This window comes from Aspergillus chevalieri, chromosome 1 (assembly GCF_016861735.1).
Source record: "Aspergillus chevalieri M1 DNA, chromosome 1, nearly complete sequence".
In the NCBI taxonomy this organism is placed as follows: domain Eukaryota; kingdom Fungi; phylum Ascomycota; class Eurotiomycetes; order Eurotiales; family Aspergillaceae; genus Aspergillus; species Aspergillus chevalieri.
The window spans coordinates 1,180,957-1,197,640 of NC_057362.1; the positions used below are offsets into that span (position 1 = coordinate 1,180,957).

Consider the following 16,684-nt stretch of genomic DNA (forward strand, 5'->3'; position numbering starts at 1 on the left):
ATACATTCCTCTGATTCTTCTAACACTGTTTCTATATAACTTCTAGATTTCGTACTTCCAATCCTAACTACAAAGCTGTTTACGTAGATCGATCTCGGTCCGTCATTCCGCACTTGGTTGCCGACCGCACGTGCCGGTTCCGATTCGGAGTGCATATCGGAGTTTATCGTCGCCATCACTACTAACGTCTGTACCATGGAAATCGATGTAAACGGTCATAACATGATGGTATCTTCTGTTATGTACAGGCAAAACAAGACGTAACCCTCTAGCATGCAAAGAAAGCATATCATGTCATACACATATATCATGATCTCCTGGAGCATTATACAGTTCCAGAAAAAAAAAAGAAAGAAAGCTTCCCCCATATTCGTAGAACACATCCTCCAGACAAGTAAACAGCAAAACTCGAGAAGAAAGTAAGACATTTTCATGTTAAATCCACCCGGACGTAACCGTTGTTGCTGCCCTCCAGCTCATCCACTCCCTTGCGTTTCAACGGATTATTCGCATTCGTATCCATGGGAGGTGGGAAAGACATCTTCTGTTTATCTACCACTGCGCATCGTTTGTGTTAGTCTGGGTATCGGATGGCCATTTCCCTTCATTTCCATAAGCTTTCTTCTCTTGAGTTAAGGAGGGGAGATCAGCCCCCGTACCTGGTGCGCCACCGCTTGCCTCGTCATATGCTGGTGGGTCCATGTTGACGTCTCCTTCTGTTGGCTGCTGTGAAGCCATGATAGCTTCTTGCATAGCGGTATCCTGTTCTGTTTCGGGAAATGTCTGGGCATTCGACTGAGGATCGACTATTTCCCGACAGACAGGGTTGACTAATCGGTCCTTCATGGTGTCGTTGACATATACGAGGAAATATGGCGTGGATGGGTTCTGTTCTTGCCGATCCTGGAAAATCTCAGATGGGTCTTGAACTTCTGTGACTTCGCTGTCGTTGTATTTCCGCCAGACGTTATTTTTGAAGTCGTAGATGTATATCCAGTAATGCCCGAAGCTTACTGAGCCACGATGGACGAAGACGGCGTACAATCTATAAGCCAGATGTCTATAATCGGCAAACTGGCTCGATATCATTGCTTGCGTGTCTCTGATCTCTTTCTCGATGTCTGGACCGTAGTCAGCATAGCCCAAGGATAGTGGTGCACTTGTGATATTTAAACTTACGACTCAGCTCGGTTTGTGTAATCTGAGAGAGCTGTCCCAGTTCAGATGCAAGCTGTGGATTGATATCCAGTGCGTCCTGTGCAGCCTCCGGGTCTTCTTTCATCGAGTTGAGATCATCGAGCAAGTCTTTGGTGCTACTAAACAGCGTCGGCATATCAAGCCCATCGCTCTCCTGTAGCACAGGTTAGGGTTAGCAATGCATGTATGAGACAAGAGCAGTATGACATACGTTCTTGCGCAACAAGTCCGCTCGTCGAGCTTCAAGCTTCTTCAAAGATTTCTTCCACCCCCAGCACTGTTCTCTTCGTTTCAGAATCTCGGGGTGCTGGGTATCCATGTACCGATCCAGGTAGATAGTTTCTTTCAAGTCGAGATGATGAGTGGATTTGAAAGAGCTCTTCTTTACCGGGTCAAATTGCACACGCTGTACTTGTACTTGAAGTACTGGAGGTAATTTGCTGATGGCACCGTATTGTTCGGCTATGGAATTGTCGATATTCACTTTCTGGACATCGAATGCGCCGTCAATTGCCGCGTATATATCACGGGATCCGGTGGCGACGTCTACTTTGATATCGCACCACCATTCCTCTCTTGACCTGACGTTCTTCTCCGTAGAGAGATAAGATTTGGTCCGTCCGTAGAATAAGCTGCGGAATTGTAAGTAAAATATCGATAGTCTTGACAAATATTGGTACATACTCCTTGATCTGGTCGAGCTGCTCGCCATCAGATGCAATCCCAATGGGCCTGATGGCGCATTGGCTCTGGAAAAGAACGTTATTGATCACCTCCGTCACGTCTTGCTGAGCCCCGATTTCCACCTCTTCTATGAGCTGCTTTTGCGGGTCCACCTGGGGAGTAGGTCGAGGAGGTACTGGCGGAGGTTGGCTAGGCGGTGCGATTGGGCCGTCTGCTGGCCCAAGGGGAGGCATGTCGCCATTGTTAGTAGTCTCGGGTGCATCGTTTTCCGAATTTTCCATGACAACATCGGTCTGCTGGGATGCATTTTCTTGATTATCCGCGTGGACGGCCGGTACACCCTGCTTGGTGGTCTCAGAAACAAGAGTAGCGTCACTATCGCCGTCGCTTATAGGCCGTCGAGGCCTCTCTGCCTCGGCGATGCCAGGGTTCTCGCTTGGGTCTCGTTTCTCAGCTTCCTCAGTAGTAGTCTGTGGAGGCCCGAGAGGGCCCAAGATTGGCATTCCGTCGACTTCCCCGAGACCTGAAGGCCTTCCGGCGGATATTGTTGATCGGCGACGGATTGCGGCCTCGTTGGATGGGCTGATTAAAGTCAATCGCGCCAATTCTTGCCCTGGAATAACGTAAGGCCTGGAGGAGTTGATCATATCATTGAAGAGAATTCGTAGTTCTCGAAGGACTGAGTAGGAGAGTCAGTATCTGCAGTCTGTTCTTTACATGGGGCTGAAGCTTACACTTCTGAGAACGCTCCACTTCTTGTTTCTGTACTTTGCGTGATCCGACTTGCTTTTTCTCGATACCTTCATCATCCACCTCCATACGAAAGTTCTCGAAATCAAGCACCATCTCACGGAACGGAAGTACAGAGAAGTAGAACTGGAGCAAGCTGTTGAGGTAACAGGTGTTTCCAATATTCTGTAACCCAACAGGCCACTCTGATATATTCCGTCCAGGTTGTGCAGCAGCACCGGGAACCATGCTGCTCAGCAGTGGACTCTCCCTGTCCTGTGCGATGAGACACAGAGCGCGGTTATATGTCTCGGCTTGAGCTGGAGCTTCATCAATGCAGATCGTATATGCTGCCATGATTGCTCCATCGTCGATGGTCCGGTCTGGGATTTGTAGGAGACGGTAGGCATCTGCGACGTCCATCTCGCCAGCACCCGCCTCGCCGGTTTGAAGGAAGTGCTTCAGGCCTTCCGATTTTCGAGATTGGGCAATGAGATCGACAGCTCTTCGTGCAAGGTCTCTGGTTGTGGGGTTGTCATTCACCTAGTACAACTATCAGTACTGATTCAATAAGTGAAGGCGCCTGATAATGATATGATACCTTTGCCGTATACATGGTGATAATAAAATCATCGGACGTCTTGTCATCAACACCCAAGAAAACCTGGGCTTGCTCAGCATTGGAGACCCCTATTTCCATCAGTCAGTTATCATGTCTATTCTGTATTTCACTTGTAAGTCAGAACTAACTGTCCTCTGCAGCGGACTTGATGCGTTCGCTCTTCCTACTGTCTCCTATCCTCCATAACTGCGTCCGGCTTTCAGTCTCCTGGCTAGTGGAGCTCAAGAAAGCATAAAACTTTCCAATAATACTGTCTTCAGTGAGACGGATATCGTCATGGCTGAGGCCAAAGTAACGATATGCTGTGACTATATCGTCGTCGGTATACTTTCCTTCCGCATAGGCGACCTGGACAGCCTGATCGATGATTGCTCCGTCCTCCCCACCCCTGAGCTCACCGATGGCTTTCAGGCATTGAAGGTAGAGCGATGTCCTGCCCGGATCTACCGAGACTTGTCGATTGAAGGCGTCAACAATTAGGGTCGATGACATGTTCTCGACAGCTCCCAAGTCTTCGTAGTACCTGGGTAATTGGTCAGACTGATGTTCAAGATCTTGGAGCTTGAGGGTAGACAAACGGTGCAGGTGCCATGGAAAAATCGTTTGATCGTGTTGTCTTGGGGTCTATTTACAGATTAGCCATGCGCGACTGGGAAGTGAGATATGTACTCACAGGCCAAAGCTTCTAACGCGTCAAGGAGGTCATCTGACGCTGGGGAGCCAATAGGATCTACTTGGTTGCCTCTTTTTTCCGATAATGGACGCTGCTCCATAAGCGCTGCCAGCTCATGCGCAACATCATCAAGGAAAATCTTTTGTTGATCCTGGTATGGGTATTCTGCCCATGGGTTTGGCCGGGGAGGGTCCCAAAGTCCTTCAGCCTCCTTGTTTGTATTAGAACAGTGCCGCCTATCGTGGATTGTAAGGATAAGTACTTACCTTGAATGTGAACCCTAAGAATTCCAGCAAGTCTCCACATGGCCGGCCCTCAACACCAAAGCAAGCCATGAATCTCTTGTTGACGGCCGATATCGACTTACTGCGCTGGACATCACGAATGGAATTTGTGATGTATATGCGCAAGTTGGCCAGCACGCTGATAGGAGGTGGCCGAGCGATCCCCTCCATACGCTCCGGATACGCAGCAATCGCCGCGTCTGTCCGCTCCGCCAGCAAGTCCACATCGGTCAACAGTCGCACCCAATCGTCCGCGAGGACAGGGCTCAAAACACGAACGGATGTCGTCGCTGAGCACGACAGATACGAGCATTCATAGTGGAACGATTCCGCAACCTGGCCCTTGGGTGTCACCTCGACGGGCGAAACACCACTCCTCTGCCTGCCCGACTTGTATACGAAGTGATGGATGTGGCCGGAGAGGTTTTGTCCGGATTGACCGATTGCGCCAGCGTAATTCACGATGACCTGGAGATGGGTACGGCATTTGGTACCCATCGCTGAGACTCTCGAAGGTGTTCCGGTGTTCCTTCTCTGATCCGGTTGCGACAGGAATGTCTGCATTTCCTTTCGCGCATATTGATGGCGACATGCTAACGGCGAGACGAAGTCTTGTGGGCCGTTGTAGTATTCAGGGTATACTGGGGGTACGTCAGAGAGCAGATTGCGGCCGGTGCCCGGGGGATGGGCGGGATCGTAGTCTTGAACATCCTGTACAAGACGAGGGGCAGTCTTGCCTATAGCGTATTAATTTGATGAAATCAGTACAGGTCCTTGGTTGGCGACAAGCTGGCTGGAATCTGGGAAGTACATACCGGACCTCTGCAGAGATGACATCGGGAGGCTCTTATGAGCTCACAGGTTCAGAAGGCCAGGCTAGACGAACAACTGATCAAACAAACTAACGTTCATCCATAGAACCAATAAGAGCGCTTCTGGTACTATTGCAACTGGGACTGGCGTTATCAATAAGCACTGGGCATTTATACACTTCGCAGATAGCGGGGAGCTCACCACACTTAAACGGCGGTACGATAGCAGTGCTCAACACCACCACAGCGCAAGCCAATAAATGTTCAAATAATTACACGACAAGAGTTCCTTTGAGTAAAAGATATCTTTGCGCTTTGAGAGCTCGCGTCGAACTGTGCAGAGCTGTAGTTGTTTAGCGCTCTCCATGGAGCTTCATTGTAGCTCAAGGAAAGCGGTGTCCCACGGCAGAACCGCCCTTCCAAATTCCGAATCAATCACCGGACCGCCGGCCAACAACTACGAGAGCAGGCAGACCATCCACCATCCCTCCACACCCTCGACAGCCACCATGGCCGCGGAACACACAGAAACCCACTACCATCCTCACGATGCGATCGGTGCGGCAATGAAGGCGACCACCCTCACTGGTGGGGTTGGTCTCTTCGCGGCCGCCGTGCAGAACACCTTGACCAAGCAGAATGTCGGACCACTGGGAATCTTCTTCAAGAGCGGCGGCACAATCGGTATTTTCGGTATGGATACGGATCCTGTGGAAGGGGTATAATGAGGGAGTTAGGAATTGTGGCTAACGAGAATTGATTGTAGCGGCAATGGGTGGTACCTATGAGTTCGTGAAGACCGCATCGGCGAACCTGCGAGAGAAGGAAGACCACTGGAACGTGGCGATTGGAGGTTTCTTCTCTGGTGCCATTCTGGGTTTGCGAGGTGCGTACAGTCTCTGTCCTTTCTTGATATCGCGCTCTGTAACTCGGCTCTAATCATACATTCGTTACAGCCCGGACATTCCCTGCCTTGATGGGCTACGGCGCTGGCTTGGCCATTGGTATGAGCGGATTCAACTACGCTGGCGGTCTGTGGGGATACAAGAGAGACAAGGACCTCTCGGTCGACGAATTTGAGCGCCGTACACAATTGCGGAAGAACTACCGGACTCCTGGGGAACAGACTTTGGCTGAGCTGGGCGAGGGACGAGGTATATGGTCTTGATATGAGATGGTATGGAACGGTGCTAACTGGTATGATATAGGTCTCTACGGCCCTGGCTACGCGGAGAGACGGCGTGAGAGAATCAAGGAAGCATACGGCTATGACGTCCCCACGACCCAGGCACCAGCATCATGAAAAGGAACGGTTGGATGTGTTTTGTTCGGCGTGCTTTCTGTAAATTATCACCATACCAATTCGTTTGCAATAAAACCGTTTCTTTGTGGCGCTGCGGTTCAAATGGATTTTCTATAAAGTAGGGTGGAGACATGATAGGGACGTTAGAACGTCTTTAGGGATGTCCTAGCCATAACGGACCGTACTCCGTAAGCACCTTATTCTTGGTAAGTGTCCGTGTTGACAGTCAACATGTTCTACAGCGCTGGTCGAGTATGTGGTGTCGCGAGTGGCAGCCAATCAGGGACAAGGTTATCAAATCAACGAGAGCAGGACTCTTACTCCGTACATAGTCGATCAATCGCATTCCCGTCGATAGTATAGAATTCTCCAAGCATTTGCTACACTTTATGCGCAGATGCAAGGAATCATAGCTTCCTATATGTACGGAGTGTGCAGCGAGTGCCAAGGGTATGGTCTCCTTCTACATTGTCACGTGATTTTAACGTCAGTATGTGCAGTACAAAGTATTCTTGTACTCTAACTAGAGGCTCGGTACGGAATTGATATCCTGAAATACATGATTCAGACTCAATTGAGTACTGTACCTTGGTTGTGATTTGTAGGATAAGACGGCATATGGTGATTACAACACGATAGCTTCATGAATACCGGATTAGGGAACCCTGAACAAAGGGCAGAATGGTTTCTCCTCACGACAACCATGGACCCTTTTCTTCATGTATCAGCAGTCCGTCATGGACTTACCTCTGCTATGTTCGACCCCTCTAACCCCTCTTACCTCCGTGCATAATACGGACATTCTACTCGGCTTTACCCGGCCAGCCGGAAGATGCCCTGTGCATGATATAATATTAGATAATCTTCGATTCGCCACAGGAAGAAAAGAAAAAAAAAGGGGCAACTCTAATGGAATTTGATATTAACTGGTAGAATCACAGTGAACGATCTTCATGAGAGACGCGAAAGGATTGGCTGTTCGGGGCTCCATCGAAGCCATCGAGAAACGGAGAAAAGAGAGTATAAGCCACTCCCGACTCCTGAACAGGCAACGGAATTACTGAACCTGTAAGTACATGAACTCTGCCAATTAACTGATCAAACTCTCATCACTTCATCATAGAACCATCCGGGAGTCCCGTATCCTATGGAGAGACTCGTATACGGAGTATATACACATACATAGTAGTAGAAGTCATACCGTCGCATTTTTCGGGGGTCTGGTCAGGACGTCATTCAACCCGGATTCCTTGAGAATTATATACTCTCTTCCCTTTCCTGAGTACGTACTCTGTACTCGGTATTTGAAAAGTATTTTGCTCTATGAATACTCTCAATTGTCAATTGCCTCCTGATGAACATCAAATAGTCCAGTGGAGCGACTATTCCCTTGTTCTTTTCTTCTTTTTTGCTTAATTAAACTATTATAAGAAAACAGCCCCCCGCAAACAGAACTCCTAGCAGTACGAAATACTACTAGAGAAAGGGCACTATCGCTATATACGACGACTGTATGGTTCGCCTGGTAACCATCTTCCCAGGGGTTTTCTTTCCTCGATTTTTTCTCCCTTTTTTTCAGTAGTTTTTGTTTTACCCTATTTTTTTTTCTGCATTTTCTATTCTTATATTGTATCCTGCGACTTCCTATATACCCGTTCAATTCCTCTCTCCCCGTCGATCGATCGGCCTGTTCGAAACCGTCCGCACTTGCATGCAGCGAGAATACGGAGGAAGTACTCGACTACAACGACGTCCCTGGATCTTATTACAACGAACGACTTGAGATTTTTTCTGTGCATACCGACTGATACTTGCCCCTCCTCTCCTCCTCCCTCGCCCCCCCGTCCCGTGACCATGGCGATGGCCGCACGGCCACCGAGCCCCCTGGTGCAGGATGCATATGGCCCGATCCCTCAGCAGCCCAACAACAACGCTGCCAACTTCAACAACGACGGTGCTACCCATCCGGATGTTGTCGCCTTGAGTCGTGGCTATGGTTCCCGCTCTAACTCCAGACCAAATTCCTTTGTCGCCAGTAGCGCCGCTTCGAACGTGGCTCACGGTGCCCTGCTCGATCCCCCCTCCATTGCTGCCGGATCTCGTTATTACCAACCCCCATATCAGCAACACCACCACAATCCTCGGTTTCACGAGGACTTCGATGCAGCCAGTCAGCGTGGTTCCGTCGTTTTGGAAGGCCCGTCAGCTGTCCAAGCAACAGCAGCCGCCACTCCGGGCGTTCAGCGCTCCGTCTCGCAAATGTCCCAGTCCCGTTCCGCAACTCCCACTCGTACAAGTACGTTGAAAAAACGCGCTTCTCTCACCAAGAGGGGCAGTATGCGTCGCAGTGGGAGCAAGAAAAGCATGCGCGCCGGCAGTGTTCGTAGTTTGGATCGGGAGCGGTACGGCGCTGACGGCGTCGATGATATCAACAGCGCCTTTACCGTTCCGATCCCAACGGACGGTAATCCTACGGAGGCTTTGGCTAATCGCTTTCAATGTACGTTTTTTCATTTTTATTTTTCAGTTTTTCTTATCAAATCGACACTGACATCAGATAGCATGGCGCAAGATCCTGAAAGATCTAATTATCTTCTTCAAAGAAATCCAGAAATCCTACGAAATGCGCTCTAAATTGTTCCTGTCGGCTTCCAACGTCATCAACAATTCTACGATGCCTCCGTCCTTCCTCAAATCGGGCGGTATCGCCGACGCGACCGAGATCCTCCGCGATTTCCATCGACAGGGCTATCTCGAAGCGAACAAAGCCGCCGAGGTTGAAAGCGAAGTTGTCAACCAGCTGATGAGCCTCCGCAACGACCTGCACAAGAAGATCAAGGAAATCAAGGGTCTCGCCAGTGATTTTAAGAATACCGTGGAGAAGGAAGTCGATGGCACCCGCAAGTCGGTCCGGAACCTGCACGAAGCCCTGGATCTTGTCGATAGTGACCCCGCCGCGGCGTCCGGGAGAGGCGATCCGTTTATCGTTCGTCTGAATGTCGATAGGCAGATTGAGAAGCAAATCGAAGAGGAAAATTATCTGCACAGGGTATGTTCTATATTAAACTTCAATTTTCACATTGATGCGGGAAAACTAAAAGGTTCTAGGCGTACCTGAACTTGGAAAACTCCGGTCGCGAACTCGAGTCGATCGTGGTGAGCGAAATCCAAAAGGCCTACAACGCATACGCCAGCGTCCTCAAACGCGAGGCCGATGAGGCTTACGACACCGTCGAGAAATTGCGCGCGGGACCGATTGGGATGCCTCAGGATCACGAATGGAACTCGTTCATTGCCAGCACCGATGACATGGTCGATCCGCGCGTGCCTCTCCGCAACGTGGAGAACATCACCTACCCAGGCAGGGATCATCCCGCTGCTGCAGAAGTGCGATCCGGCATGTTGGAACGCAAGAGCAAGTACCTGAAGAGCTACACACCAGGCTGGTAGGTTATCTTTCCCTATGGTATTCGATGCAGTACTAACTGGTTAGGTATGTGCTGTCGCCGACTCATCTCCACGAGTTCAAGTCGGCAGATCTAGTGGCTTCGCAGACTCCCATGATGTCTTTGTACCTTCCGGAGCAGAAGCTAGGCCAGCACTCCCAGCCAAATTCGTCGTCATACAAGTTCATGCTCAAAGGACGCCAGACAGGAACCATGCACCGGGGTCACTCTTGGGTGTTCCGTGCGGAGACGCATGAGACCATGATGTCATGGTTTGAGGACATCGGAAGTTTGATCTCCAAGACCGGTGAAGCTCGCAATGCGTTTGTTCGCCGACATGTCCGGAGCATCAGCGGAAACAGCATCTCTTTCTCCGGCGGCAGTGATGCGATGGAGGATGAGGAAGACGAGGCCGACAGGACTCCGTATTCCAGTGAGGCCGCCTTAATGAACGTCGAACGACCGACCTCGCAACCCCGTCAACCTGGTGGACGCTTCCCCAGTGATGTGCACATCGATCGACATCTACAGGTGCCACTGTCCCCATCCAGTGGGGAGAGCTCTGGTGACCGGGACCTTCTGGCAGTCGTTGGATCATCCGGACCGGATCGGTCTACGTCCCCTCTGGAAGGCTATGGCAACCGTCTCTCAGCAGTATCAGACCGGGATGGGGACGCTGGCAGCACCGCTAGGTCTTCCGTTCACGGAGTAAATGACGCTTCGTCTCTGGGACCTGGTCGTGTTGAGAGGCACGACAGTTACTATGGGGACTGGATTGGACCAGCGGCCCTTGCTGCTCGTCAGCAGCAACAGGCTCAATATAAAGCATATAACCCTCCTGCTCAAAATGAGCAGGGCTTGCTTCAGCCCGATGAGAGGCGTCCTCTCTCCTCATCGGACTCGAATCTGCTCGCATCCACAGGGTCCACTCACTCCCAGGATCCTTCCTCTACGGGATTCCGGCGCCGTCGTGAGAGTGCCTCGACGGCACCCACCACGACAAATGTGACGAACGTGACAGATCACACGAGCAATACACTCCCAACGTCCATCGACGAACCCTCTATTGTCGGGACTGGCGACCCCGCCGGCCCGCACAGACGGCAGCCAACCGATGAGACCCTAAAGGAGGATCCTACATCTGCAGCAATCAAGATGGATGGCGTCTCGACTACTGACTTCCCAGTAAGGGGTATCTCACCGGGACGTTCCGCGTCGAACCAATTTGACCCCTCCATGGTAGGCGAGGAGTTGAAGCCCACCACTACCGCCGCTACCGGTACCACCGGTACGACTGGTCGCACGAAGGGTAGTGTGTCAACACTGGAATTGAAGATCCCAGGACATTACCCTCCCCATGTGGCCGCATAAACCAGTTTGTTTTGAGGTCTGAATGTTATATACGAGCATTCCCACCCTAGCATTCTGGATTATATATCACCTTTTCGGCCTTTGTGTGCGGGGGACCTGGCCAGTCCCTCTAGATTTCCCTTTTGATTTTTTGCCTTTTTTTTTTTTTGTTCCTTGTATTCATATTTTGTAACGTTTTTCTTTTGTTGTTTCCTTTGTTAGCATCTCCTTTGTCATTTTGACATGACATGTTATGCTATGTTTACGGTTACGGTTTGATTTGATCTTTTGATCTTTTGATCTTTTGATCTTTTGATATGGTAGGGTGTGGTCTGGAGTTTAGGTATTCCTTTTTTTTTTCTTTTTCTTTTTGTGTTGTTGGTGTACTACTTGGGACGGACGGTTCTGTTTTTGTCGTATATGGGATACCCAAACCCAATTTGTTGTTTGTCTGTTGTATGTGTGTGCGTGTCTGGAAGCTCAGTTGGGAGGAACAGAAACTGGGAAACTGCCATAGGATTTATATATCCCCCTGTGATGCTGGGGCGGTATGAAATAAAGATTCATGATTATACGTCGATCGTACTGGTTATCCCATGTATTCTACAAAATACCAATAGTACGAAGTAACTTTGTCCAAGCTCAACTTTCTCACCTCCAGCTGAATCGTAGTAGAGCTTAGGCAACAGCCCGAGGCCAATCATTATAATACTCATCCACCGTCTCATATGACCCGTAGTTCACCCTCTCACCTCGATCATTCCCAGGCAGGGGAATTCCATTTCTCACACGACTAACCAGGTCCTGCACCATGTTAACACCCACCCCTCCCTATCTCCATATCTCAAGGAACAGAAAACATACCGGATTATAGATGAAAGGCCTCCCAAATGCCACTAAATCCACAACCCCTTCCCTAACAACCCTCTCCGCCTCAACACTATACTCATGATTCACCATCAACATCGTCTTACTACCGGGATATTTGATCAACCCCCCGAACTGCTGTACCAGTTCATAAACAACCGGTAACTCCAATCCCTCAGGTCTAGGGCTGGGCTTGAAGTATTCATCCGTCCCCTCACGACTAACATCACACCCCCGTCCTGAGAGATTAATAAATCCCACCTCTCGGGCCATGATCTGGTTAATGTAGTAGATGTATGTCTCTGTAATTTCTTTGAAAGAAGCAGCAGAGTCGTTGTAGTCGTCCGACGGGCAGAGTTTCACGCCTACGGACTGGGTACCGAAGAAGGAAATCATGGCGTCGAGGTACGGCGAGAGGGAAGCGGGTGCGGTTTTCGATGGAGCCGCCGTATTCGTCGATGCGGTTGTTGGAATGGCTGGGCACTTGTGAGTAGGGTGCTGCGCATCGGTAGTGGAGGCCGCTTACGAGCAGAGGAAGTTGTGGAGGAGGTATCCTCTACAACGACCAGTTAGTATTGTTGACGTCCATCGTTGAAATGAAGTGAGTTACCCCTGCGCTAGTAGCTCAACACCATCAAACCAAGCTTCCTTTAGCCAAAGCCACCGAGTGACGGCATTGTTCGACGATAACTTGCGGATCTTCGATCTCGGCGATATTCTCGGTGTAGCCCTAACCAGTCAGTCCCTCCCCTCACCTGCCAACAACGAACCAAAAAAAAAAAGAAAAAATAAGAAAAAGACCCCACGGGAAGCCTCTCCAACGTCCGGACCTTCCCACCCTTAGTCTTTATCTTCGACGGCGCCAGAACCGGATACCCAATTTTCTTAAGCATAGGCATATTCTCATTCTGAATACGACCAATCCAACAAACCATCAGCACTTTCAATTCACCTATATCATACGAACATTAACATCAAAGTCAAGGAAAGAAAAACACCAGGGTGGCACGGCTGAAATAAAATCCTCCCCCCAACCCCATGCACCCCATCCGTAACCTTCCTCCAAGCCTCCACATGACTCTTGTCGAACATAACGGCGCATGCGGCCACTCCGCCCATTCAGATACACAAATGTTACCTCTGCGACAATCAGTCCCGCGCCATCGCACGCTCTGTCTGTATAGTGGTGGATACTTGCGAGGGTGGGTTTGTTGGCGTCGGTGCAGCGGTTGCGGGTTAGGGAGGCCATACAGATGCGGTTGCGGAGGGAGAGGGGGTCTAAGGTTGTTGGGTGGAGGAGTGCTGGGCTTGTCATGGTGAGGGCTGATGGATGAAAGTGGGTGAAGTAGGTTGGCGAGTTGAGATTGATTGCGGGTTGAAATTCATCTTACAGAATGATATCGATCTAGGACGTTTCTGTTTCTTTTATGGGAAGATAGTAGCATCTTCGCGCGGAAATAGCCGGAGATATTCATCGATGTCAGAGTGGAATACATTTTCCTCTTGCCCTATGCTGAATATGGAAGGAAAATGACCAGATTAAGAATGATTAACAAGACATGCCAGGGCTGACAACAGCGTAGAATCTCGAGATAATCTCAACTACAGTTTGCTGCAGAGCCTTGCAGATTGCTACGGTTATGTTTTTACTAGCACTTGTCTACAGGGATCATTTTCTCGGAGATAGCAGATGGAGTCAATTATCAGATCGATAAATACAAGCAAACGAGCAGAATAAAGTGGTCAGAAATCATCAATTCCTGTCATTTTCCCATAAAACATGGTAACTAGTGGACGAAACAAGGAGGATATTAGAAAGCAAAGATAAAAAGACAAACCAAGAATACCTCCATAAAATCACAATCTCAGGGTAATATCATCTCAACTTTTCGAAATCGACCGATTGTCGCCAGGAAAAGTAGACCGTAATAATTTCCTATTATTACATGATCTGATCCTGAGTGATTCCAGAAGGAGGCTGGAAGTCACTGTCCATGGCGTCAGGCTCACCAGGGCCCGCGTTCATGTACTTGACAAAAGTGATGCCCAGAGGACGACCACCGTACTGGTAGCCAGTGAACTTGGCGATGGAAGTTTCGGCAGTCTCCGGACTGTCAAACTGGACAACACCAGTGCCACGAGAACGGCCATTAGGCTCGTACTGAATCTCGGCACGGTCGACCTTTCCGATGGTCGAGAACAGATCCACAAGATCTTCGTTGCAGGTGGACCAGGGCAGCTAAAGTCACATGGAGGTCAGTGCTGTCCGTGTTGGACTGTGGAATATAAACTTACGTTGCGCACATAGATGACGGCAGACCGGTCTCCACCGGACGTAGCAAAGTCAGTGAACGGGTTCGGGGGCACTGCGGAAACGGGCTCGAAGCCCGGTCCTCCCGGTCCTCCCGGTCCTCCAAAGCCACCAGGGCCACCGCTGTAGCCGCCGCGGAAACCACCGCCAAATCCACCGCGGCCACCAAAGCCGCCGCCACGACCACCAAAGCCACCACGGCCACCGAAGCCACCGCCGAAACCACCGCGGCCGCCGAAGCCAGGGGGGCCACCGGCAAATCTGTCCTCACGGACCTCCAACATCCGGCCCTGCCAGTCGTAGCCGTTGAACTGCTGAATGGCATTGCGCGCATCGTCTGGCGATTCAAAGGCGACAATTCCAGAGCCCTTGGGACGACCAGTGGGATCGGTGTGGACATCGGCGCGGATGACGGTACCTTGCTGAGCTGTCGCGGAGTTAACCTGAAATACCTCGGAAACTTCCGATGAATTAGTACTTACCAGCTTGGCGGAAGAGATCCTTCAGATCTTGCCAGCCAACGTTGAACGGAAGCTACAAAATGTCAACATCACGGGGCTTTGAGATTCTGCCATATGGGACAGGAAACCAACGTTGTTCACGTAGAGCTGTCTGCCAGCAGCGCCGGCACCGAAGCCACCACCGCCGAAGCCACCTCCAAAGCCGCCCCGGCCGGCGCCAAATTCACCGCGAGGGGGGCCACCAGTGAAGCGGGGCTCAGCTTCACGGTCCTTCACTAAAGTTAGTAACTTAAATCCCCACCTCAGGAAAGGGGGGAAAAATACCTCGCGAACGTAGACGAGACGACCCATAAGGTTTTGGTTGCTGAGCGTGTTGACAGCATTCTGCGCTTGGTCCCTTGTTGCGTATTCCACAATCCTGTTCCAGTATCAGTTTTTCGCTCATGTAGGCTGAAATCAAGAAATACATACCCGCATCCCTACAAGTATCCGAAAGGCCAGAACCCATCCCGTCAACCCATACAGTCCATCAAAGGGTAAACCAATAACAAAAGAAAAGAAAACCAGCCACGCTACACATTGGCGCCCACCTTCGACATTCCATTGGGAAGTAGTAAGACATCGGCAAAGAGAACCTCTCCAGCTGTAAGGACGAAAGGCGGAAACAAATCCCCCCCTCCAAGTCAGCCAGTCAATTCCAAATCCAACCGGGAAGGTGAAACGGTTATGGGGCGGTTGTCGCGATGAGGCAGTGATTGTAGTATGGTAAAGATGATGGACGATAGTAAAGATAATGACCCTTGCTCACCCTGTCTCATAAAATCTTTCAGATGATGCCACTTGACATCGTAGGACAGATTGCCGACATAGACCCGACGGTCTTGCTGGGACGATTCGCGAACGTTCTGCATCATTTGCTCTTTGGCGACAACTCGTTCTTCAAAAGGTCTAGGAGGACCGTAACTAGCACGACCACCGGCAGAAGCAGCACCGGAAGGACTTAGAGGCGAACGGGAGCGGCGATCAGTACGGTAGTCGTCACGGCTGCGCGAACGACTGCGGGGCGAGTATGAGCGACGGCTCCGTCGGGGACTCCGGGAACGACGACGAGGGGAACGAGATCTCTCGCGCTGAGGGGGGTAGTCAGTAACCAAATCGCGCATGGACTGGCCTAGAAAAGAAGACAAAGTGATACACTTAAGAAGTGTGTGAAACGGGAGGTGGAGTGAGAGAAGAGAGAGAGAGAGGGAGGTACGGAGGAGTTAGTATAACCGGAAATGGGGAAATTGGGAAGTGCGGTTCCGACGGAGGGGGTCTTGGTCAGGTGACACGGCTGGACTGCGACGGAAAGAAGAGAGGACTCCGTAGTGTGTTATGAGGGTAGAGGGTACAACAGGGTCAAACATCAGAAGCGAAGAGGACCCCGGGGACAGGACCACAATATATATAAGTCAAAATACACACACAAAACACGACTCTCAACCACACAAAGTACAGTATGTATGTGTGTCTGTATAGCTGATGTGATTGATGACTCGGAGAACCGCGTCCGGAATGTACCGAGTATGGGGGGATATAAACAGCAGCGCAAAAGGAATGCTGTGAAACGAAAGATTTCCACTTACTTGATAGGGACGGTAAACGTCGGCTGGAGGAGAAGCTGAAGTGTAAGCCGGGTTACGTTAAAAAAAAGTTAAGAACAAGAAAAAAGGTAGAGGGAAGGGAGGAAGAGGGACAAAAAGAGGGGAAAAGGAGAAAAGCAAAAAGAGGAGAACACGGCGAGCTGAAAATGAGTAAAAAAAGACTGATTGGCGAGCAGTGGTGATAGTGGTGATAGTGACAGGGTGCAGCAGAGCCCAGCATATAATAGGAGCTATTAACCAGGGAAGAAAAACCCACCCATGATGAGACAAGAAGTAGTAGTACTTGGTAGACCAGAGTAGAG

General features: G+C 50.2%; 6 protein-coding genes across 6 annotated transcripts; 2 read left to right on the forward strand and 4 right to left on the reverse strand.

Moving 5' to 3' along the window:
* Positions 1-552: 552 nt before the first annotated feature.
* UBP2 (ubiquitin-specific protease UBP2) lies at positions 553-5,026 on the reverse strand (the record flags this gene model as incomplete). The annotated part of the gene is made up of 11 exons (XM_043279109.1): positions 553-1,121; positions 1,180-1,351; positions 1,409-1,829; positions 1,882-2,560; positions 2,616-3,153; positions 3,212-3,300; positions 3,361-3,755; positions 3,811-3,856; positions 3,906-4,116; positions 4,172-4,926; positions 5,005-5,026. 11 exons carry the CDS (start codon positions 5,024-5,026, stop codon positions 553-555), a joined length of 3,897 nt encoding a protein of 1,298 aa, XP_043131543.1.
* A 340-nt stretch (positions 5,027-5,366) lies between these two features.
* ACHE_10424S (Tim17/Tim22/Tim23/Pmp24 family protein) lies at positions 5,367-6,304 on the forward strand (the record flags this gene model as incomplete). The annotated part of the gene is made up of 4 exons (XM_043279120.1): positions 5,367-5,694; positions 5,768-5,887; positions 5,958-6,155; positions 6,210-6,304. 4 exons carry the CDS (start codon positions 5,367-5,369, stop codon positions 6,302-6,304), a joined length of 741 nt encoding a protein of 246 aa, XP_043131544.1.
* Positions 6,305-8,158: 1,854 nt separating this feature from the next.
* On the forward strand, positions 8,159-11,121 carry ACHE_10425S (SLM1 family PH domain-containing protein; the record flags this gene model as incomplete). Its single annotated transcript, XM_043279131.1, has 4 exons — positions 8,159-8,804; positions 8,866-9,353; positions 9,413-9,750; positions 9,798-11,121. 4 exons carry the CDS (start codon positions 8,159-8,161, stop codon positions 11,119-11,121), a joined length of 2,796 nt encoding a protein of 931 aa, XP_043131545.1.
* A 657-nt stretch (positions 11,122-11,778) lies between these two features.
* On the reverse strand, positions 11,779-12,363 carry ACHE_10426A (uncharacterized protein; the record flags this gene model as incomplete). Its single annotated transcript, XM_043279142.1, has 2 exons — positions 11,779-11,904; positions 11,965-12,363. 2 exons carry the CDS (start codon positions 12,361-12,363, stop codon positions 11,779-11,781), a joined length of 525 nt encoding a protein of 174 aa, XP_043131546.1.
* Positions 12,364-12,601: 238 nt separating this feature from the next.
* Positions 12,602-13,282, reverse strand: ACHE_10427A (uncharacterized protein; the record flags this gene model as incomplete). Its single annotated transcript, XM_043279153.1, has 3 exons — positions 12,602-12,697; positions 12,774-12,875; positions 12,935-13,282. The coding sequence occupies 3 exons, from the start codon at positions 13,280-13,282 to the stop codon at positions 12,602-12,604; spliced, it is 546 nt and encodes a 181-aa protein (XP_043131547.1).
* A 627-nt stretch (positions 13,283-13,909) lies between these two features.
* On the reverse strand, positions 13,910-15,653 carry ACHE_10428A (RNP domain protein; the record flags this gene model as incomplete). Its single annotated transcript, XM_043279164.1, has 8 exons — positions 13,910-14,206; positions 14,263-14,705; positions 14,761-14,812; positions 14,872-15,009; positions 15,064-15,157; positions 15,211-15,218; positions 15,330-15,382; positions 15,548-15,653. The coding sequence occupies 8 exons, from the start codon at positions 15,651-15,653 to the stop codon at positions 13,910-13,912; spliced, it is 1,191 nt and encodes a 396-aa protein (XP_043131548.1).
* Positions 15,654-16,684: the final 1,031 nt, after the last annotated feature.